This window comes from Patagioenas fasciata, chromosome 7, assembly GCF_037038585.1.
Source record: "Patagioenas fasciata isolate bPatFas1 chromosome 7, bPatFas1.hap1, whole genome shotgun sequence".
Taxonomy (NCBI): domain Eukaryota; kingdom Metazoa; phylum Chordata; class Aves; order Columbiformes; family Columbidae; genus Patagioenas; species Patagioenas fasciata.
In genome coordinates this window covers 21584735-21609924 of record NC_092526.1, presented here as the reverse complement: position 1 = coordinate 21609924, position 25190 = coordinate 21584735, and the positions used below count along the sequence as shown (strand labels likewise).

General features: G+C 38.2%; 1 protein-coding gene across 10 annotated transcripts in view; it reads right to left on the bottom strand.

Annotated features, from left to right (window-relative positions):
* The window catches only part of MYO3B (myosin IIIB), a 237898-nt gene that overhangs the window by 207716 nt on the left and 4992 nt on the right, over positions 1-25190 (bottom strand). For all 10 annotated transcript variants that reach the window (XM_071811054.1, XM_071811056.1, XM_071811057.1 and 7 more), the window contains exons 2-5: positions 24420-24472; positions 24187-24226; positions 2744-2927; positions 1089-1223 (exon numbers count right to left, since the gene is read on the bottom strand). In XM_071811054.1, the coding sequence (XP_071667155.1) occupies positions 1089-1223; positions 2744-2927; positions 24187-24226; positions 24420-24426 (366 nt within the window). In that variant the 5' untranslated portion in view covers positions 24427-24472. The remainder of the gene's footprint in view (positions 1-1088; positions 1224-2743; positions 2928-24186; positions 24227-24419; positions 24473-25190) is intronic.

Below are 25190 nucleotides of genomic sequence, written 5' to 3'. Positions count from 1 at the left end.
ACAAAATTTTGTTACATGGCATACCACATGTGGTGCATCTGTTGGATATACATTTGTACTGAAAAAGAAACTACATGGGAAACCAAGCCCAAACTCAACACAAAGCCAACAGGCATACAATAAAGAACAATAGTAAACCAAAAATACTAAAGATCCTTTTTTTAATAGTTACTGAAATTTAAGATGAAACACATCCAAAAGTTTTCATTCAAGCTACATAATTCTGCAGCACACAGAACTCAGATTATTGTGGGGATTCCACAACTTAAAGCGGAAATAAAGACTCCCTATTCTGATTCCAGTTACCATTCAAGAACAGGGAGTGGAATTTCTAAAACAATCAGTAATTAAAAAGTGAATGCTAAGTTTTACCAGTCTAGTTAGAGAGAAAAGTTTGAATGGTCTGTTATTTCTTGGCCTATGCAAAGCTCTGTAACAATTAAGCCTAGAACACATCCAGAAGAAATCATCGTGCAACAATCCTTGGCAGCCACTTAACTGGAAACAAGACCACCATAATACAATTTTCATTGCAAGAATGCTGATTGCCACTGAACAAGAAGAGTTAATAGAAGGCATTTCTGTTGCTAGATTTTCAAAACAACCAGCCTCTAGTTTTAAATTACCACAAAATAGATTTTCCCATTACATTTTCTCTGTTCATTTTTGCAATAGGCAGCACATTCATTAACTGTCCTTCATGTTACTACTTCATCATCTTCTGCATTCCCCTCAAGTGCTTGAGCTCTCCAAAAGCTAAAAGAAATGTCTTGTCTAATGCTTCCTCCAACATGAAAAAAAATCAAGCTCGTTTTAGACAAACCATTCTCAACAAAAAGATTTGCTTGCTTTGGAGGTAGAATGGAGCAACTTGAACAGAAATAAAATGCAAGGACATTCCCTATTAATCAAAGTTTAAGTTTGGATGTGACTTTAAACAGTAGGCTACCATACATCATCTATCACTGGTCCTTTGATTAATGGCCCCAACCAGAGAATCATGAAAGCCTGTGACTCTTCTAGCAATAAAAAACAGCAACCTGACAACATTTTCTAGTTAAGATGTAAAGTTATTAAAACGTTTTTACCTCAAGAACTAGCCAGAGTTGTCCTCCCACATATTGATCTGCTTTGTAAAACATCCCATAAAATCTAACAACATTAGGATGATTGGGAAGAAACTGCAAAATATTATATTCTGCTTCAATTTCTTCATCTACATCCTAAATGAAAAACACAAAGACACAGAACATATAAACACAGGAAGTCCACACAAATCAAGAACAAACTCTCATGGATAAAAAGAACAATATTTTCAACTAGTTTGTACTTTTATATGGTTTTACTTTAATGCATGTGAAAGTACTCACCCGATACTGTAAATTTAATCCACACCAAATCATTCCACTTTTGCTTTTTTTTACATACAAAAATATGAACACTGTGTAAAGCAAGCAGTTGTCCTTCAAGGATTCTTTTGGTACATAATATACTTAATCAGGAAAGTAAAAATTATACTTAACTTTGCTCAGCTGTCTAAATAAGAAATCTGTTATTTCCTAACCTGTTTTTAAACCTGTATATTTTTTAATGTGTAGACAGAGGTAAATACATGAACCTTTGATTCATTCTTTTTTCTATAGTCATTAGATGTGTCCAAACAGAGAAAAATTTCATAAAATCTCAAAACAGACATCACTAAAAACATAGACATTCCTGTGAGGAAAAGACATACACCAGAAACAATTAAAGAGAGACAAAACAAAACCCATGAAACAAGCAAATGTTAGTATATATTTGTTAATGACAGAATTCTGTGACAATTACAAAATATTGTTTAATATCAGCACACAGGCCACAACTCAGAACAGTACTTAAGCACTGAAACTTTCATTGTTTCTGCATAGACTGTGGCTATTAAAAAATTTAAGCTCTTACATGAATTTGCCTTTTTTTTTTTTCATTTTGCTGAAAAGGGAATAATCTTATTTATTACCTTCCTCAGATTTATACAAAAGAAAACCAAGATGGACTTAAGTAGTAGTAGATGACAGAAATGTAACTTTTCCTAGTAAATATTTTAGCCCAAGTGTTGTGATCGAACTCCAGCTTGATCCAGCCTGAGCAGCTGCCCATTAAATCTTCCATTGAAAACTATGGCTTTAGTTCTTGAGGGAAGATAGACTTTTAATACCCGCTAAAACTTCAACTGGCACAGAACTACCTCTGAGAATTTGGGCTGTGCTCTTTGACCATTTTTATCTTAACTATTGCCTCACAGTATTATCCACTTATAAAATATAACTATAAAATAGCCTAAAGATCACAGTACTTCAGGGATGGAAAAAGAAATTATTTTACGGAGTACACAGAATAAAATAAGAACATTAAGATTAACAGCATCTTGTATTTTTCCTACTATAGCAAGCCCCCAAGAGGAATGCCTCTGTGCCTTCTTATCATTTGCACGCTCCAAGCACAGATGTCTAAATTTGTACCAGAAGAATTACATAGACCTAAAAAAGGAACTAGGCAAATGCTGCCTTCAAATAACATACAAGATGATGACACTGTAAGTTGCAGCTTTCAGATGCTGGTACCAAACTCCTTCTGCCAATGCATTCTGCCAAATTCTTCCTTTTGGGACACTTTCAATATCTTACACATTTGATTTACCTTTCAACCCTGTTTGAGATTTCTTTTAAATTAACAATGAAGTTACAGTTCAATATTTTTTACTTACACTGATAGGATCCAGAATCTTTACTGCTGCCAGACTCCCATCTTTCTTATTGGCAACCTTATAGACTTTACCATAAGTGCCTTTCCCAATAGTCTCTATAATTTCCCAGGTATCTGAGGGATCGGCTAATGATTCTAGTCCAATCATACTGGAATTACACTGAAATAAACCATACAACGGCTTCCTGGAAAACAAAGCAGATACATATACAGTGAGAAGTACCAAGTAACTGTACTAAAGAATTCGTCTTATGATAAAGAAACCAGAGTTTGCTGACAACACAAAGTTGTGTGGTGTGGTCAACATGCTGGAGGCATGGGATGCCATCCAGAGAGACCCTGACAGGCTAGAGAGGTGGGCCTGTGAACCTCATGAAGTTCAACAAGGCCAAGTCCTGCACATAGGTCAGGGCAATCCCAAGCACATATACAGGCTGGGCAGAGAATGGATTGAGAGCAGCCCTGAGGAGGACTTGGAGGTGTTGGTTCATAAGGAGCTCAACATGAGCCAGCAATATGTGCTTGCAATCTCAAAAGCCAACCATACCCTGGGCTCCATCAAATGAGGCATGAGCAGTAGGCTGAGTGAAACAACACCATATGTGACTGCAAAAACTTTTGATTTCTAGACATGGATCAACTAGCACCTCAAATGTACACTTGAATTTTAAGGTTTGAGCCCTTTTTTTCTAGGCATGTCTGATATCTGCAAACCTGTTTGAAACAATTTTTAAAACGTTTTGTCTTATTTATCTCTTCCCTATTTCAAGCATCAGTGACAACTACCTGGCATGAGAAATTTAGTCAGAAAGAAATGTAAGCTGGCTGGGGAAACTCATAAGTTAATAAGGAATTAAGTAGCAGCTCTTCAATCTGATTAAAGAAATAATGATGCTTTCTGTCAATGATAGAGAAAAAAATAGCCTGTGTGCAGATTCACATACAGCGCAGATTCAAAACGGAAGCAAAAACTCATTTACATGCTTCGTTCCTTTCTAAAAGAAATTTTAAAATTCCTTTAGACTCTAAGACAAAATGTTTACATGTTGTTAAAGCAATTTACCATATAGCATGCACAAAACATGGCTGCTACCAATGTCAGGTCAGAAGATGCATCATCTTTTTTTAAACAATGGCAGACCCATTTAGAGAAAACCTCTATTTCCCTCCTTGGTTAAAACTGTATTAGCACAAATGGTGCCAAATAATACACCAAATTGTTTTGGTGTCTTGACCAAAAAAGGCAAAGAAAATAAAGTAAAAGAAGAAGGGAAGGCAAAAAAAAAATCTAGTGTCAATGTCATGTATCTGTTATGGGTCAATAATGTAAGTTATTAGGACAGCTTCTTACTGCTTGGATCCAATACAGCACGCCACAAGAAGAGAACAGTATTCTGAACTCATACAGTTAGCACCTCAACAGAGAAGCAGGTCAGGTGAAAGACTTCCCTGAAATCAGCGAACAGATTGTACTACAACCACTGAGACAGCAGCCACAGACATGTAGCTCCTGATAAGCCAGACAGAAGAGCAAGGTTTACTTGTAAGAGGGAGGGGTGGTAGTGAATACAAACAAAAATTGGAACAGTTCCATTTCAGGTTAAAAAAAAAAAAAAAAAAAAAAAGGCACCAAATAACACAAACATATTGAACATGCGTGATTTTAATGTTTTAGGAGAAACGCTACATTCACATACAAAGCAGCAAAGAACAGATGGCAAACATCTCTGATGCAACCTTACCCCCTCAAAAAAAAAAGTGAGAGACTGATATTTATTTTGTGGTCACTATAACAACTGCCCTCAGACAGATTGCCCAAAAAATGATGCATAGCACTCTTTGTACTGATGTAATATTTATTATTCTGCCTTTCTGCAAGCAGCTGTTGTGGATAAATGTTTTTTCTTAAAATCAAACAAACAAAAACCCCCAAACAAACAAACAAAAATAACCAAAGCCACTTAGTGTCATTGCCCGCTTTTGTTCTGATTAATAAGTAACCATTGAAATGGTATCTTCAAATTTTTGAAATACATTAACATTTCTTCATACCAGAAGACAATGTTGACAAAATAAAATCTAATGCAAAATTGTTGCAGATGGAGTCCTGGTGGAGGAGTGAAGAAAAATTTTAGTCTGTGAGTACTTCTATGCATTGTGATAATAAGGCAGCATTTAGAGGTGGCATGTTTATGTATTGCATGGAATCAGATTTTCCAAATATGCACCATAAACCTCTTCTGCTTAAACTAAAACAGCATCTTCTTAAACAATACATATTTAAATGAGGTTCCGTATCTGCCAGAGGTGAAAGTGCCCATTGAATACAACATAGTAACCCTTACGACATTCCTATGAGAGATGTGAATGCATTACAATACAAAAAAACGAAAAGAACAGTATCTGCTATTATCTTCAATACTGTAAAATCTGGTGTTTGCAGGTGTTTGTGGGTTTTGTTTGTTTGTGGGTTTTTTGTTTTATTTTTAACATAAAATGTAAATGTTAAAGGAAAAAGCCAAAGTTGTAAAGTTAATTTGTGCTTTTCCTGATTTACTGAGCCTCAGAAAATGAGACACCCTTGTTTTAACAAGGACTGCCATTACTTTTTATTTCTACAGTGAAAAGTTACAGACGAATGCAGCCACTTTTACAACAACCCCACATTCAGAAGACCTCAACACTAAAATGCTGAAGCTGAAATTTCTCCTTTCATGCCCCACACCTCTCTGGGCTTTGAAATGATGCACAGAAAGTGGCTTCTAGCTGTGAAAAACTTAGCAATGCCCTCCCTGGAGGGAACCTCAACCTATTAGAGACCTACTGATTACCAGAATTTCATTATTTCTACCACCAGCTGGAGAAAATTTCTCCCTGGTTAAATCTGTTCCATGCAGGCAAGCAAAATAGCCCACACCAGATGCTGAAAAATTACACTTTGGCAATTAACTCTACTGGATGGAGAATATCTTACACAAAGCTATTTGGGACTGCACATACTTATGCTATTTGAGGAGTGACTATCTGCTATCAACAAGCCCACAGCACTCTACCAAACCCTGTTTTGCATAACTGGGAAGAGACAGAATGCAAAGCAAAAGTAAGGACAACTTGATAGAGTCTAGTCAAATGGCTCTCAAGCTGAAATAGGGGCAAATAGCATGATTCTTTTTAAAGCTGAGATAATATACTAACCTAAAATAAATCTTGTAAAAGTTGATGAACCAAGACAAACAATATGGTAAGGCCAAAAATTATTAACACACTTCAGCCATTGACAGGGTTTCTTTCATTTATCCATGAAAAGGGATACTCTTCATCAATAAAGTAAATTTAATGGTTTTCTTTGTAACACCTGGATTTTTCTATTTTGAGAATTTGTAACAGTCAGAACAAATTAAGTCAGACCAGGCATGACAGACTAACTTAGATGAAAGCCAGGCAAATGTGCAAATAACATTTATCTACATATAAAGAAAATATTTCTCTAAGATCAACATGAGAGTCAATGATTGCATATTATCACCACTTAACAGTATCCCTAAGACAAAGAGACTGCATGTCATGTTTGATATAAAAGATAACGTAAAAGAAATTATAGCAAATAACAAATAGCAATAACATACAATACTAGTGAAATAAAATCTAACATACTGTTTCCATAACATGAAATCATGCACAGGGCTAATTTTTGCAATGTTCTTATTAGTCTAACCCTTCTTCTCTCTCTTGTGAAACAGGTGTCATATTCAAACTGGAGGTATTTCACTATTCATAGGGAGCTCAATATTGCTTCCATACTAAATTAAAATCTCATAAATAGAAGAATTCAGAAGGCAAAGCTGACATTTTAAGCTACTGTTTCACCCAGCCATGACAGCCCCTATTCTCCTGCCTAGTAATGGTCACAACCCAGCTAGCTCTCTAAGAAACAACTGTTAGAGGAATTAATGAACCACCAAAAGGCACAAGAAAATCAATAGTGAGAACAGCTTCCTCTGCTAGTCTTCTCCTGCTGTTTCTCACTGGCTAGGTTAAAACAAAGCGGATGTCAATATCTTGAAATAAAGCATGCAAAAGAATCCATCAACACACCATGCTATAAATGTTCTCAGTTGGTCTCAGAAAGAGACTGCGGAACATGATGTGCGTAGTCCTTCCCGAGATAAAGGCTGGTGATGGAAGGAGATGAAGGAGAAGGATAAATGTTCAAAAGCTTTTACTGATCCTATACAACTTGTAAACAATTAGAAACATACTTTACTGATCACATTGTTTCACTAGGCCAACATAAGGGAAAAATAGGACAATCAGGATAGAACTGCTATTATTTATAGATGAAAGGTAGATCCCTGAAAACACTCCCGCTAAATTCAGTTCACAGAACAAGTTTCTGCTGAATATACAAACCATGAAATTGACACTGTGGGTGTTCAAATCGGAGGCAGAGAGGATGTAATTGGGAAACACGCTCCCCCTTTCCACATATTCCAACTTAAACTTTATTAACTTACATACACTCTCTTTCTCTATGTAAAGTCCTTTAAATTCAGGAATATCTTTGTTACTTCCTTCTGCTTCCTTTATATGGATGGACTGAGTAATCTAAGCTTTTAGATTTGTAAGAGCTGCCAGAGGGCCGAAACAGAGTGATAACCAGTGGCAATGGATTGTGTTCAAAAGCTACTTTTGAGCAAAGCATTGTGAATGTTTGCCCTCTTGTCTACGCTTCCAGTTCATCAAAGCATGAAACACAACCTCATTCCTAGGATCAGCCATAATAAACTGCCCACAGAACAGCTACTGACATCATGGCAGAGAAATCTAAGTGTCACCTCCTTCTCTAGAAATAAAATGAAAAAAACAACTTGATTTTTGAGCACTTTAATCAATTGGTGAAAATTTCACAACCCCACTCCTAAACCAGTTCTGAACCACTAGCATTTGTAAGATTATAATCTTAATTCAAATTCTTGGATCAAATGTTTAAGTCTAAACCAGAAAACTCTACACTAATATCCTGGGAAATACATGGTAGGAAAGATATATGTGCCTAGTCCAGACAATCCAGTTGCATGTTTTCATTTAGATTCATTGCATCATAATCTGTTGCATTACAAATGTTTATAAGTAAGCTCTTACTGCACTCTTGTATTCAAGAGTAAAGCACTGACCTTTGTCCAATAGTGATTGATCATTTCTGTTTTGTTCATATCAATCAAACAGAAGACTGCTCTGGATGGGCAAATACATCCTCACACTCAGTTTCACAGAGATCTGGGATGCACAGCTTGGTCCTGACCAGCTCCCCTGCAAATCTAAAGCTCTTCCTACTGGGTATGCATTTTCAATCTTTCCTGATGGCCTGTCAGATCAGGAGGCACTCCTGACTCTGTTGCTGGGTCACGAAGAAGTTATTCTACTTCAAAACTATTTAGCACCTCATCCTGGGACTCCCAGGCAAGTACCACAACACCCTTGATAAACTTCCGTCTTCCACAGAGTTCAGGCAACACGACTGGCATCTTGGGTCCTTCATCACTGCATCTGCCTCAAAAATCAGGTTTCTTCTGGTTCCCAGGAATTCATTCTGAAGTTGCTTCTCTCTTTCCACAGACCCATGGTTTAGTGTCATCTGCTGTCTACAACAGTCATAGCAGCTTGTGTCACCTCAAACCATTTTCTAGTTGAATGGGACTTGCAAACAGTGTAATATTTGCCTTAAAGAGATCTGCTTAGCATGCATAGAATGTGGCTATGCACTTTAAGTTTTTAATTAAACACTGCCTCAGTCTACTGCAGAATCAGAAACAGAACAAGCAAACACTGAGGTTTTCTAGAGCAGGAAGGTCTTGAAGATGATGGTGAACTCAAGCCACTCCATCTTTTTTAATAAAAATTATCACTAGTACTTCAGAAAGTTTCTTGGTGCTCTGATTGTTCTATCTGATCTTCACTGATAGCAATGGTATTATATTAGCAATCAAATTTATTTCAGTTAGAATCATTCAATCCCACTCATTTTCATTGGATTTCACAGATTCAATATGCTTTATTCTGGTTTACCATAGCTCAACTTCTCTAAATACACACAAAAGCTGAAATGTCACTAGAGTGGAAAGATTTGTAAACAGTAATTCACAAAACTAAGAAAGCCACTAAGAAGTTTGTTTCCTGAGCAATGAGCTAATTAACTGATAAATCTGCATCTTTTTAATTTCCGACCATATTGTCATTCTTTCTTTCTTTCCTGTGATACCCCCAAAAGACAACATCTGCTGTAGCTAAGCTGGAATTGTTAGCACATGGGTGGAACAACCAAAGCAGAATGTATCAAGGACAAAATTCAACCTGTATCCCCTCCTCAAAGGGGACACTGCTTACAGTTTATTCCTCTAGCCTGGCACAGATTTTTGTGAAAACAGTAGGATTTGGGGGATTTCTGCTTTTCTGTCAAATCTGGTTGCAGTCTTCATGAGGAAGGATTTTCTCACAAAGCTTCAAAAGACAGTTTCACTGAAGTTCGACATAAATAAACTAAGATCAGTGTTGACATTGGAAATTAAACAAAAATATGGTCAAGTCAAGGCATATAAAGATCACATATTTCTCAGAGGTGACTAGTCAAGCAAATCTGCACTTCCTCATTGATGTGCAAAAAATACATTTTTCTTTTGTTTTCACAAAATTAGCAAAATGTATTACTAATGGGGAAAAAAAGACACTTTCAAGGTTTCCGGGAGGTATTGTGCGTTTAAGAAAACCTATAATGGAAGCTGGGACCCACAGAGAAAATTGTATTCAGTAGTGAAAGACTGAATGCTTTGCTGAGATTCAAATTATTGAAAAAAATCACTTCCTGCACATGATAAACGAAGTATTTTTGCAGCATAGTCTTGTCCCATGAGGTAAAGGGTATCCTGCTACTAACATAGAAATCAATAGAAATGTCTAGTGAAGTTTTAAGTACCACTGAAAATAAAGCCCTTGATCATTCATGAGGAACTACAACACATTTTATTTGTTTGACTGCTAATTAATCAGTTCTATATCTACAATTCTGAGGACAAAATGTTGAATAAAATTATGCATCTAGTCAATTACCATTATACAGTTTGTAATTTTTACATTATAGATGTAACAATGAAAACCAGAAAGACCCAAAAAATATTAAGCAGAAATTATCATTCAAGAGCAGATCCAAATATCTGAAAGCCAGTTAAAATCAAGAACTTAAACAGGAAGTTCTGAGCAGTGGCATTTCTATTGCCAAAAATCCCATTTACATTAGCCTTCTAAATAGAATTCCAACAAGCAAAATACATTAAAGTGGTTACAAATGACTAACAGCTAACACATCATTTTCACCTCAGGCTGGGAACTCCATGCTAAAATGAAGTTTATACTCCCCTGAGCCAATTCAGTTATGAACTGCAGGTGGCAAATCAAGTGACTAAGAGCTACAGTCCCCATGTGTGAAAAATCAATACCTGAGAAGGTTTTCTCCACCTCCTTTGGCAGCAATTTAACAGGGCAAATAAAATGCATGTAAGGATGAAGTGCTGTAACAGAATGATGACCCTTAGACCAAAACCAGGCTCTTTGCTGCAGTCTAATCAAGAAAAGCCTGATACGCTTTTTGTACAAACGAAGAAAAATAAATTTTAGACAGATGTAGGATAAACTTGGGAAGAAAACCGCAAACTTACATTAGTGACCTGTTTTCTGAAACCAGCTTATCTTATATTGGATTTTTGTCCCACTAAGGATATTGGAATTCTTCAGGACTAAGACAGCTTCCTCACAGGGAGCACTTGTATCGGCCAGTGCTGCACAGAGCTGTGTGTTCTACCTACTGGATCCCGTGCCCAGGACTAGATGACAATGCAGTGCGTGTTAGCTTAAGATGTTGTCATGAGGGGCACAGATAAACTGGTTGAATCGTAGCAGCTTTGCTTCATTAATACTAAAGATCATTGTGACACTAATTGATCCTGAGCCTGATCTATTTACCAAGTCTTTTACATGCAGCAGCTAAAGAATTAAAGCCATTTAGTCATTCACAGAGAGTGAGCAACAACTGCTTAATTTTTTGAAGGGATCTTCCTATTGTTTCACAATATACCTTAATTATATAAAGTAATCAATCATAATACATCACTATAGTTCTCCAGTATTACTTTTACAGCAGTTTTATTCTAATGAGAATTTTTGATAAGAACACTCTCCTTTATCCATAAGAAAAAAAATAATTAACTGTTAACCATGATACAAAGAACATCTCTTAGTGCTGACAATGACTCTTGCTTAAGATGAAGTATTTTCATCAGTGAGCTAGTTGTTATGCATTACCAGCATGTGTGCAGTAGCCTAGCGTGACACCAATTTGCATAATTTCTCTTCTCTAACAGGCTTCAAAAATAATAATAGGCATACAAGATAGAATCCATTAATTTCAAACTTCCTTCAGCAGCTATCTTCATGGAGCAGTTATCAAAAGAACCTTTAAATTATAAATGTATTATTTGGGTTATGCTATCTGGGCATATAACCATCTGAGTTGAGTTCAGTAACAAAGACCAAGGCAAATCCACAAGCATTTGGCTTGGATATCTTCCCAGCTGAAAAGACTGACAAGAAGTGGCAGGACAATGCCAGTGCCCACTGCTGCTCACAGTTAATTATTAAACTTGAAAACCAGTTTGGGATTTTGAGGTACAGATAGCTAAGAGAAAAGGATAGATAGTGACACACACAGAAGCTGCTCAGAGCTGTTATACATGTATACACTATTGAATAATGCCTTAATCCACAGAGAGGAACAAAAACAACTTTATTTTCTGCTGATCTGAACCCCAAAAAGACCTTACAATTTGTTAATACATAAGGCAAGCAGAAAGATTAATGAGTTAGCAAGTCAGCAAACTCTGATGGGAAGCTAGTTTCAGGGGGCGGTGGGTGGGAGTGGGAGGGGCAGGGGGAAAAGCTTTCCACAATGTAATACAATAACTTATGGACATTTTCTTATCTTCATGACTTATACACTTGTATATTCTGACTTGCATAGCAAACAACATTGCTGCAGTAACCTGATTCTCAAGGGTATCCTTCCAGTAAAAAGTCTGGCTTTGTAATTTCAAAGAGTAATTTGGACCTTGGTACACTTCATTATAATTTCTGATACCTGGCCATCACTGAGAAAGATCTGACTTGTCTCTGCTACATAAGGGAAGATGTCTGAAGTCTACACAATTTGCATATAGACCTAATATCCACTAATAGAAAAACACATTCCCAAAGTACGCAGCTAACCCATTGAGGAAAAAGATCCAAGTACCCTCAGAGAAATAACAGATGCCACAGGCAAAAATTCTGAGAGTTTGCTCCTGCCAGGTATTTCACACTGAGAAGCACTAATCTATTTCAATCCCTACTGATTCAGGGGATTAGAGGGAGATTACCACCTCCAAGAGCTGAGATCTTGAAGAGAGAACAATAACAATAGCAAAAAAAATTGTCCATGAACTTTCAGAACAGAATTTAAACACAGAATAAAGTAACAAACTGGCCTCTTTTCCCAGACTAACTCTTGGGCTACTGTGGATGCCCCTGAAGAAAGTTAAGAGAATGCCTGGACTTAATTTACAAAGAGAAAACATGACGGGTAGGGATGTTGTACTATACAACAGGTATAGTAATGACCACCTGGAATAAGGAGCCTTTAGCAGTTCATTAGCAGCTATTCAGTTTTGGGGTTTTTTTACATATTGTTCAGTTTATGGAACATCTTTGTGTTCAATACTGTGGACTTCCAGAACATGAAAAAGGAAAACATTTTGGGTTAGGGGTTAAGGTTAAGAGTTAGGGTTTAGGGATACAGTTAGGGTTAGGGTTGGGTTAGGGTATAGGGTTAGGGTTAGGTTAGGGTTACGGGCTAAGTTTAGGGTTGGGTTAGGGTTATAGCTGGGTTTGGGTTAGGGCTAGGGTAAGGGCTAGGGTAAAGGTAGGGTTAGGGTAACAATTGGGTTATGGTTAAGGTTGGGTTTAGGTCTAGGGATAGTGTTGGGTTAAGGTTAGGGTTAGAGTTTTGGTTAGGGTAATGGTAGGGTTAGGGATACAGTTGGGTTACAGTTAGGGTCATTAGGGTTAGGCTTAGGGTTGGGTTAAGGTTACAGTTTGGGTTAAAGTTAGTGTAGGGTTAAGGTTACGGTTGAGTTACAGTTAGAGTTTGGGTTAGGGTTAGGGTTTTGATTAGGGATAGGTTAGGGATAGGGTTACGGTTAGGGTTTGTTTAAGGTTATGGTTAGGATTAGGGTTAGGGTTTTGGTTAGGTTTAGGGATAGAGTTAGGGTTAAGGTTACGGTAGGTTTACGGTTAGGTTTAGGGCTAGGGTTGGGTTAAGGTTAGGGTTAGTGTTGGTAAAGGTTAGGGTTAGGAGAAAGGTAGAGGTAGGGTTACGGTTGGGTTAGGGTTAAGGTAGGTTAAGGTTTAGGGTTACGGTTGGGTTAGGGTAAGGGTTAGGGTTTTGTTTAGGTTTAGGGTTAGAGTTAGGTTAGGGTTAGGGGTAGAGTTAGGGTTAAGGTTAGTTTTAGGGTTAGGATAAGGATAGGTGTTGGGTTAAGGTTAAGGTTAGGGTTTAGAGTTTTGGGTTAGGGTTAAGGATAGGACATGTCAGCACAAGCAACACTGAAGGGTTAAGCCTTTCACCATAAAAGTAAGTAAATTAGGTTATACACACAAGATGAAGCAGGATCTACAGCACTGTTTGCATCAAATTTTAAAAAATTTTTTAACCTACAGACATTATGTTCTATCACATTATACAGAAATGGGTCTGTTTTCTGCAGTGAAGACACCCTCTGCAAACAACCCCAGTTCCTACCTCTCTGTTTAAGCAGAGTACCTACTAAAAGAGCAAAGCCTGAAGCAAAACAAAAGCATGATCCAAACAGCAAGTGTCATCATCAATTGAGGAATGATATCTTTATATGGTATGAATGATGTGGTGTAAGGATTTTACTGTCTTATTTTAGGATGCTCCTTTTACTAGACAGCATTATAAAGAGACTTCACGTTTCAAATACAATCCTAGGAGTGAGGAGAACTCAGGAGATACTCTTGACTGTGACTCACTTCCTGTATACCACAGAAATCATATTTTATACATGATTCAGGTTTTCCATTTACAAACTGGACAAACTAGTACCTTTCAATAGTAATACCTTGTACTGAAAAGTTTTTCCTACACAGGCATCCTCAGCTATATCTCTCTAAACACTACAGCAATATTACTGCAATAGCCCTCACAGAAGCCTCATCAGGGGTCCCCAGGTGACAAGAGGCACCCCACAGATTGGTATGTTTGAAAGTGCCCTGGTGAGGCTCAGAGCATGTGCATTTTGGCTTCTCTTGTGGGACATGTGACTTTGTGGACCAGCTCAGCTAGCCACAGAGGTACACTGGCAGCTCGTTCTCCAATGCCTTGAAATCTTTTCTCAGAGATCCACAAAAAGAGTATTTCTAAAGATATGTGTGAGGTGAAACAGATATATGCAGAGACTTAACAGGGGTTCTAAAACCCCCTTTACTTTAGCTATTACAAGGAACATAAATAGTCAAAACAAAAAACATCTTAACACTTCACTGTCTCAGCTTCCTGACATCTCCAACACTTTCAGCATCTAACTCACTATGACCAGGAGTTGCTCTTCTTTTCTAAGTCATTCCTCCTGATCTCCGCAGCAAGCACCCTTTTTGTGGAAAGGGACACCGATTTTCCTTTCAAATGGCCGTTAAGAATCCCTTTCCTTTAATCTCTCTGCTTTCCTTGTTAGGTGGTTCCTCTTCAAACCCACTATGTGACCAAAACCTTCCACTGAAGTCTAGCCTCCCAGTTTAAGTTTAAAGATTGATAACTGACCTGACATAGAAAGTACTCAATCTTTTGTTTAATGCCATTCGCTCATCAAAATTTAATTTTTCCTCTTCGTTAGCTTTCAGCAGGTGCAAAGTTTATTTCAATGAACCTGCAGAAGCAGAAGTACAACAGACAAGGCAAAGACACTCCCATTCAAAATTATGCTTGTAGTCTGATAGACTTACACACAGAAACTTCCCAATATCAAACAGAAATCATAGATTGTATATAGATTCCCTAAATTGTCCCAACTGTCAACATACTTATATTACATGCACATTTCTGTAAATAGACTTTCTCACATCACTACTATTCACACAATGGAAGGTTTGCTACCCAGCTTTGAATGGCAATGGTTACAGCAAAAGATACTCACTTGAGGGTGTCCCAGCAAAAACAATATATTGTGCTGCTTTTTGGAAATTGCTTTAACTGATTTATATCTTTGTGGTATCAACTGTACAAAGGTAATTTTCTATAATGAATTATTTATTTCCTGTTGTAATCAGACATCTGAGATAGTCATAAATATTTATATGACCAGTTAATTCACTAATGAAAACTGAACTAATTCTATAAATGGGATGTTATCTCAGAGGCATGCTGACCTACCAGTCTGCTCAGCCTTTACGTTAGTCAAGGCAACCATCATATGGGAAGCAACCAACAGGAGCTGAAAGAAACCTGATCTTGGTATAGGAATGGGCCAAGGTATCAGGACAGAAGAATTTTGTGCATAGCCTGGAAATACTATATTGCTTTTCTCTATCTCTAATTTCCCAATTTATAAAATTTGTGATAACGTCCTCTACCCTTACACTCCTTCGCAATCCTTGGGCTTCTCACTAGCATTGCACAGAGATTTCCTCTTAAGCAATGGAAATACTTCTACTTCTCAGGCACTGAGTTACCAGCTTGTGCATTGTCCTGTGCAACTCCACTATACTTTATAGCCTCTAAGAAGGGCTGCTGGCTCCCTGAGAGTAGTTCAGTATGGATTGCAAGAGCCTATGGGCACAAATTCGTTGAAGTTACCTGGTTATATTGACACCATGTCTCACTTGAACCAGGTCGATGTAAACAGCTAATAAAAGCATTTACTTACTATGTCCACAAGAGACAATGTAGTTTACCAAAGTTTATAAAGTCACAGGAGAAAAGAAATTAAAATAAAGAAGTTTAAATCCATCTAGACTCAGATGGGCCTTCAAGGGTCTTCCTGTCTAATATATTCACAGCTCTTTTTTAGCTCATATCCCCTCACAGATAGGAATGCTGCTTTGGCAACAATTTTTGCTTCATAATCTATTCCCATCTCTGGGGCAATTCACCTTTGTCCATGCTGCTAAAGCACAAACTACTAGTCATTTCTCTAAGAATGGAGTAATCTGTTTCTCCATCAAACTGTCACTTGCTGCCTTCTGGAGAGGCTGATGGCTTTAGGCCTGATGTGAAGAGCCTCACCTGGTATGTAACACACTTTAGTGATTACACACATTTGGCTCAACTTTTCACAACCTGTTAGTCCATTGTGAAGCAAAACATTAGCTGGAAAATGGTAAAACCTCAGAGACAAAGTCTCTCTATATGTTAACATTTAGATTTTTATATATTTGTTATGTTGTAAATTAACAACTATACTTTAAGGAGACACATAAATGGGATCCAGGTGTGTCTCATTTAACTAAGTCTTTTAATAGAGGTTGCATGTGATAATAATGAATGTTGCTGGAGTAAGATCCTGGTTTAGCATGCAACCATATTTTTGAGGGATGCTGTAACAAAGCATTTCGAAGGTAAGACTACAGAGCCTTTGTTTAGTGTAGTTCAGAACCCATAGGGAACATGGCTCTCGTGAGTCTGGAAGCAGAGGTACCATTGCAAACACTAGGAAATAACATTACAGACTATGAACACTGCTCTTCTCTCATCACTATTGAGAAAGGTCAGCCAGAAAAAGGCCACAAAGTACAAAGACCAGTGATTTTAAAACGGTAAATATCTTAGCTTCAAGGGGAGAAACAAACAAACAAAACAAACAAACAAAAATCTCACAAGGACAGGTCAGAGAAAGCCATGTTCTACTGGACTTGTTCTCTGAACAATAACTCTCTTTCAAGGACCTCAGACCCATTGTTATTTCAGAAATGATTCACTGGCCTCCTGGGCTCCAGGAACAAAAGAGGAGGACAAAAAATAAGGAGTTGTAAACGACAGTTCATTCTGTACCTTCAGCTACTGGATGCCAGTGAAAAAGGAAGAAAAACTTTCAGATGTCAGTCAGATTCTGAAGCAGTTGCTGTATTTGCTAATTCAGATGTAGAAAGGAAGTACAATTCAATGCCACAAAACCAGAAGGAATATGGTACGCCATGTAAAAGTGACATCCATTAGAGGTTTGTTTTTCCTGTGTGCACAAAGAAAGCACTTAAAAATGTGGCTGTCAAAAGCTGAAGAGAGAATCATGCAAGTTTGTGAGCTAAATAAGTCCCTGATAAAAGATCTTATCATGATCACTTAAAAAGAAACTACTGCAAAATCCAGAATGAATCCTTGACAAGGAAATAAGATTGTGTCAATAACTGAAGTCATCAATGCCAGAATTACTCTTGAATGGGCTGTATTCTGACATAACAAAGGTGTTCAGGAATCCGAAACATTAGAAGAAAACAAACCTGCAGCAGACAGTCACCTGAGCTCTAATTCAAGCAAGATTAGCATGTAAAACTGATTTATCAAGTGAAACAAGCAGCAAAGAATAATGCCAAGCATATGTCAAGAGACATAAGCACAATGGATCACATAATTTTGCAAAAGTTTACAATGTCATGGAATCTGCTTCTCTTGGGAGCTGCATTTAACCTGATGCCATCATCACTGGTCCATGCCCCAGCTATGCTACAGCCATGCCTCCACTGGAGCATGTACCCCATTCAGCCAGACCCAAACTCCAGCACATGGACTTGATCTCCTGGCCAGACCTTGAGTCTGCCTTGTTGCTCCAGACTCGTCTGGCAATCACTGGACTGTCACCGACCCAAGCTGCCATCCCTGGGCCTTTCCCCTCTCCTGGCTGGAGTCCTGCCAGACTGTCCCTTGCTCCGTGCAGCCACTGCCCCTGCGGCCTCGCTGGTCCCTATGGCTCCTGGCTCACTGGCCCTCGCAGGGCAGCCCAGCCCTTGCTGCAGAGTGCTTACTGGCACTTTAGCCAAGGCTTTTTTCAGGCTAGCCTCCCTCAGAACCCTAACCCTAACCCTATCCTAACCCTAACCCTAACTCTATCCTAACCCTAACCCTATCCTAACCCTCTCCAGCCCTTGCTGCAGAGTGCTTACTGGCACTTTAGCCAAGGCTTTTTTCAGGCTAGCCTCCCTCAGAACATGCAAAAACTTGCTCATTTTTCAAACCAAAGCATAGTGAGGCCCACAGATCTACTGTTCCTTGAGTGGGCACCAAGAGGCAAAACCAGAGAGACCCAACAGCCATATTTTTCTCATGGTCACTATTTTCACCTTGTTTCACTTGTTTTCTTTCTTCTATTAGATATCAACAGCTCTTGCAAAATTATGGCAATGTAGTATGTATTATTTAACAAAATTAGTCCTTGCCACAGATTATAATATGATTTTGATTCATAAGTCTCTGGAGTTCAAGAAAGCATGAGACTAAGTTCAAATTGTAACAAAGTATTCTTCTAGCTGATGAAATATTCATACTCATTTGTCATCAAGACTTTAATAAGGAGGAATATAGCCTTTTCACTTTTGTTCAGTAAAGAACTGGCAAAGATCTTTCCTTCATTTAATTTAGAATGTGAAGAGTAAGATGCTTCCTGAAACATTCATAATAATTGCCCTTTCCTGTACAACACAGTAAAGGAGATATTTTAAATTTACTTAGAAAGATGAGTCCGTATTCCAGGCAGACAAATAAAGTTTCTATATTCACGTCATTCAAAGTTAACAGAAGTTTTCATCATTACAGCATCACAGAACTACTGTGTTTTCTGCATCTCTCCATTGTTAAGACTCAGAAAAGTCAAATTAAATAAAGTTAGAAAGCTACACCACAGGAGACCTTACAACTACTAAGAATAGACTATAATAAATTTATCTTGGTGTTAGTACAGTGTTTGTGACATTCCTTACAAGAAATAATTGCAGCAGCAGCAATTCTTGCAACTTCTTTTTAAAAAATGTTGGTGTAACTTTGTGACAGCATTCCATGCACTTTTTACTGATCCACAGACAGAAGCATAACTGAATGTAGTTTTCCCATTAATTTTCTGACCTTTACTTACTTATTTGGTTTAGATGAAGCAGACTATGTTTCTGTAACTGACTGCATTCAGAACAGACAGGAAAGTATAACTAAAAAGATGAATTCTCAGAAAAAAAACCAAAACTTGCTCTCGAACCCACCTCAAAAGTACAATGAGCATGTGGTTAATAGGGAGAGACACATGACAACAAACCAACTAAAATGGTCCCTGTTATGAAACGTCATGAGCATGGAGACAGTAACCAACTGGATGATGAAAAGAAAGAGAAATGGGAAAGCCTCAGGAATGGCATGTTACTGTAAAATCTTGCAACCGAATGGGGAGGAGTCAATGGGAAAGACAGCAATAAATCTGCTTTGAAGAAAAGTGTAACATGACTTTTTACAGATCTAGAAATACACCTGTGTGCAATTAATTCTTCCGCTCTGTGCTTTTGAGGGACTACGGTAACTAAGGCAAACACCTCCTTCAGAGCCTCATCAAATAAAAAACATCGTCTATTGAGCCCTCGCAGCACTGTCATGATGATTGCTGGGTCCCTCTTCAGTTCCTTCAGCAGGCCCCATTCTACTGCCAGCTTCCTGACTTCCAAACACCCCATTCGCAGCCCTTGTGTTGCTTTACTGTGCAGTGCTGACTGCTGGCTCTCCATCCCAGGGGGTTTCCAGTTTCACTTCAGTTTAAGATTAAACTACCAGTTTCCAGCCTCATATGCTTGTTATCAGAGCTTCTGTCATTGCTCCCTGAGGAGCTGTTTGTAGTCCCTCCTTCCCAAGTGGTTAATATTCCTTTTATTTTCTTTCAGTCAACTCAACATAAAATGCAAAGAAGAGTTGAACAGAAACTCTGCTGCAATACCAGAGTTTGTGCAATACCTGAGTTTGTGCACACATGTTTTATCAGCAGTAGGTACAGGTTAATCAGATGTCAGAGCAAGTTGATACTGTCAATCAAAAGAGAAACTCAAGTTAACTATCTCCATAGAGCTCTCTGAAAACTGGAATCTACTAGAATCTACTGGCAGATACAGCCACTCCATGTCTTCCCACTTCAGAAACATCTTGTCAGGAGGAATGACTGCAGCACGTTAAGGCAAATAAGAGCAAACCCTAAGGTAGCTGTACCAAGAACCATATCTTGAGGAAGTGGCAGCATTGCAGCCTCCTTGTCCACAGTGTAGCCCTGAAGGCTAAAATGCCATTTTCCCCATTTTGTTTCTCATTGAGCTAATCAGTTTGCAGAAGATGTGTCCCTGGATACATAGACTTTCACATGTGGAAAGATCACCCTAATTTATGAAGGAGGGAGCAGGGTGTGGACTCTTCATCACAAATGTTTACAGCTGAAAGGCCATTATCTGATTTAACAAGTATACAAGTACAGCTGTTCCTTGTGCAAGTTGCATCCTCAGTCTTTCAGCCTGTCACAAACAACAGAGAGTGGATGAATTTTCTTTTCCAAATGCCTTTTCACAGACTGGTAAAAAGAAGGTATTCATTTCACAGCAGCCAGTTCACTGCTATGAGGGAGTCTGACACCTGTGCTGCTGAACTCTGTGAAGCTCTCAACTGAGCAACCTTTTGCCATCACAAATCACCATACCCCACCTTTTGTCCAGCTATCAAACCAGCTAGTTTCTCTGTGTTACAACGGATATATTATTATAGTCAGTTGTGATAGTTCTTCACTCTTTAAACTGGAAAGAGCTCAAACTACCACTAGTGAGAAGCAACTTACCCTACTTACATGAGTCACTGACATACTCCTTTAGTTTACTGTTAGCTGACTTCTGAAGACCTTCCAAATCTTCTGCCAGCTTATAAATGCTTCTGTTCCCTGGACCTATGAAAGAAACACCAGCAAGGGAGCTGCACTGTCACCCTCCTATTGATTATCAGTTGCTAAATTCAAGTCACTTTCTCTAACACCTGTACTTCCTCTACATTTGATGAGTATATATGGTTTTCAATACAGCAACCGGTTTTGTTTTATAATCATTTTTTACTGAATGATCCTGCCACAAAACATGAGGCACCACAAGATATACATTTTATAAGCAAATTCCCCACCTTTCAGCTTATTCAAAACATTTGTTACAAAATAATATAACACTCACAGCTGAAAAATAACCTTCTAATTCCATAAGTAGGGGATTTTCCCTATAAACATAATTGCAAATGTAAAACAGATAGGTTATTTTTAAATACTCTGTAACTTTTTGAATATATACTCATTTTTAATCACAGGAAATCTTTTTGAAGCATGTACCTTATCTACCGCATTTATCTCATTCCATAATCTCTCCTGGCTTGCCTCTCAGAGCTATTAATTCAATGCTCCATCTGCTACAGTTGTTCATACTGCAGGTGACATTTATGTTAGGTTTGTTTCCTCAGAAGAAAACGTATTAGAAAAGGTAGTCTGACAGGTCTTTATATCCTCTTCACAGGCTACACACAAAGTATAAAGATCATCCGTGTAACCATTGACAGAAATCACGAGAGAACGAGTGAAGACAACAAGATGTGCACCAAACATACCCTCTTCTTACGAGGGATATGGAATTAATCACATCTATCACTCGGTAAAGCAAAGCACTTTCTAGCAGCCTCAGTCTTGGTGTGTTCAGTGGAATGACCTCCAGGACTCGATCTACAGGGCAACTCGTTCTCTACAAATCCTTGCACTACACTAAACTATTTCTCCATTTCCATCTTCTCTCCATTTATGGTAATTCCTACTTTGTGTTAAAATTTACTGCCAATTAGATACTTTTGGATACATTTTGCCAGGGAAAAAACAAAATGAAACAAAAACCCCAAAGAAAGAAAAACCAAAACCAATCAAATAACACAACCAAACAGAGATCCTGAGGAAAGAAGTGTTTCTGAAACCACTAATCCAGTCTGTTTTCCAGGCCCAAATTAACTGCAATTTCCTTCTACCCTTCAGTTCATGCTAGGCCATATAACAGAAAAGAGTAGAAGTAGGGAGACCATGGAAGAGATGAGAGGTGGTGACAGTACTGGTCACCAAAGAACAGTAGAACAAATTATTCTTATAGCTGAACTATCATAAGCCATTTCTCTCTTTCCCTGACATTCGCTCAATACCTAAGCTGAGGGTAGAAGCAGCAGAGAACTCTAAATCAGGAAGCTCTCCACTTGGCAGACTGAAGTACAATTCTGCTTGCACAGGGAAATATTTATGAAACAATGGATGAGATTTTTCTTTTTCCAAGTAGTAGTCAAACATGAAGACAAGATCCCCCTTGGGATGAGCATTACTCTTCTATTCCTATGTCTATCCAGGAAATTAAAAAGAGCAGAGACAGCACTCTTTCAAACTGTTTTAAGCAGCATTTTCTGTTGTTTCAGATTTCAATGACAGGAAGAAATTTTTCCTTAAATATTCCTATCTTTTCCTTTATTATCCACACACACACAAACAAATGCTTTACCCAAGCATTTACAGGATTCTGCTTATTAGTGACACAGAGTCCTCCTAAAGAACTGTCCTGCAAAAACTTCTACCTCCTGAAAGCCATAAGTAGGAAACAGCACGCCTGGCACAAGGAGACACCAGACTGCAGTTAGCAAGCTCTATTTGAGACTAGCACACCTGTGTCCAAACGCAAGAAAGAGAAAAGGCTGGGGAAGGCAGCAAAGATGAGGCACAGCAGCATACCTACAAGTTCAGTACAGCCTCCACGGTAGAGCTGGAACTGTGTCAAGGACAGAGTGGAGGGTTTACTTGGTACTACAGCGATCTGATACACTTGGGCCTCAGGGCAGTCTTACCAGAGTAGGTATCATTGCATCACTCCACTTTGCATCACCACCTAGCCCCCAAAATGTTTATATATTTGCAAGTCACAAAGCATTTTGTATAGGAAACTGTGGCATACAGTACAGATCACTGTTCATTCTATAGATACATGCATCCTGCAAAGACAGCTTTGTCAAGGACACAGGCATCTGCTGGCTAATAGTAGTCAAATATTTTACACACATGGATAACTGTGTATCTCTGCAAAGATGCACTAATCTAACTATATTTTGTCTTGCAAGAGTGAAGATCACATTAGTGCGACAGTGCCAACTGTTTTGTCATTAGCTCCATTATGACAATGACTTAAAAAGAGCTGCTCATGTTACTATACCCATACATAAGAACCCCATGCAAGAACTCTTTTTTTAAAGAGCTAACAGATATGTAAATCCTTAGTTGGAAACTGTGTTATCTATAGCATTAATGTTTTCAGTGAACTCATCTTTCTCTTTTAAATTTTTGGTAATGAAATCCCTGGATTTCATTTCACTATAGATTGATGCTGATGTGGCCATAAATCCTGATTCTGGCATAGAACCTAAGCAAGGAAAAGTATACCACGGGACAGTTCTTTGGACAGGAGTTAAAATGAAAGCAGTACAGGCTGCACTCTTCACAATCCATTCTTTCTTACAGTATCAAGGTTGTAAAAGCTTATTCCTCCTCCAATACTGTATGCACTGCCCATCATCAAAACCAGCGACATTACAAACTCGTAACTCAAGACTAGCAGTTTTTAAGGTACGATCTATAACAATCGATCTTTTGAAGGAAGCTAATGTGTAAGGCCTGTATTTTCTTTCAGAGATGAGGCTGAAGAGTTCCCTAATAAATATAACAAAGAATTTCGCTAGTCACAGAGATCTGTATTTCATCATGTCATGCACCACTCAGTTCAAAAGACTCTCTAGTAGTTTCTGAACATCAACAGAAAGAGAAGTGGTTGAACAAGTCCACAATCACAAGGGCAGTTCTACCCTCAGGGAATGTTCATGAACAGAATTAACACTTCTGGTGCAACCTGAGTCAAATACGGCTGTGCTGCTACAAACATATGAAGGCTGCATTGAGAAGCAACAACAGTCAGTAACTATAATTTTTAATTATATCTTCTCAGTAACTTTCACAACATTCTTGGTGCTATGATGAAATCAGGAGTCAGCTATTTGTCTAGCTTGATAGCTTTAGTTTCATTACTTGAGAAAGAAAAAAAGGAAAAATAAAAAGGTTAAGAAATAAAGCTGCAAGCAGAGCAATACTTCACAGCTACTAGCTGCCCATCTGTAACATAATTATGATGTGTGAGCCGAATGAGACAAGGACTTAGCTATTTTGTGGGGAGTCAGAACAACGTAACACATATGGGTTTTCTCCAGGATGCCATAGAAGATGATGTTTAAAAATTCTTTCTTACCTAATCCAGTTTGCTTCAGGACTTGCTGTGTTCTCAGCTGCTGCAACAACAAACATAAAAAGCAAAGCTTGACAGCCTTCAAGACACTTGAGAACTTTGGCATTTCTCCAGTTGCTACCAAAGCTAACAGCTGTTGACATACACAAACCTGACTTCATGCATCACAGTTCTATTCCAAAGCTGATTACCAACAAAACAGGATAAGGTGAAAAATTAAAGGTTGTATTCCTTACCTGACATAGTTCCTGTTGGCCATATGCTGGACTCGGCCAAAGGTACTGTCTCCCTGAGCAATAAACCCAGAATAGGGGAAGGCTGAATTATTAACAAGAACATGAGGAGGTCTCAAAAGCACATGATGAATGAAAAAGAAATTCAAAACTTACATTCTGATTTAGTTTGTAAAGGGAAATTAGAGAGTTTCTTGAATTCTTGCTCAATTGATCTATTTCAAACACTAAATGGCATATGGAAAGAAGCAGGACGATGCTTTATTGCAATGAAGGGGAATAATGAACACAGTGCCTTCTGCCTTCATACCAATCTGTTACAAAGTAGAATTTGACTAAAATGGAAATATCTGACTTTCATCATATAGTAGTTGTATACATTCCCATTCCACTGGTCACCTCTCTTTTTAGTCAGTAACTGTTAAAAGTTCTTCCTACACCGTGTTTTGGCCTCCAGCTTTTTCTACCTAAAACCATAGATGTGCTTTTCAAGCAACTTATAATTGCACTCAGTCTCTAAGTTCATACAGTATCTCAGGTTTAAAATTGGGTCATCCAATTATTTTTGAATATGACACAGCACAGCAGGAATGAAATCTATGGATTTCTGGGCAAAGGCTGGAACTTCTTTTACATAACTTTGTGTCTTTTGATACTGCTGATAGCAATTAGAAAGTACCAACCAAGATAAGAAACCTTGCCAGGATGAAAGGAAAAATTGACATCAATTTCTCCTCTCAAGAGAGAATTTTATAGCTCCTCTGTATTCTGTTC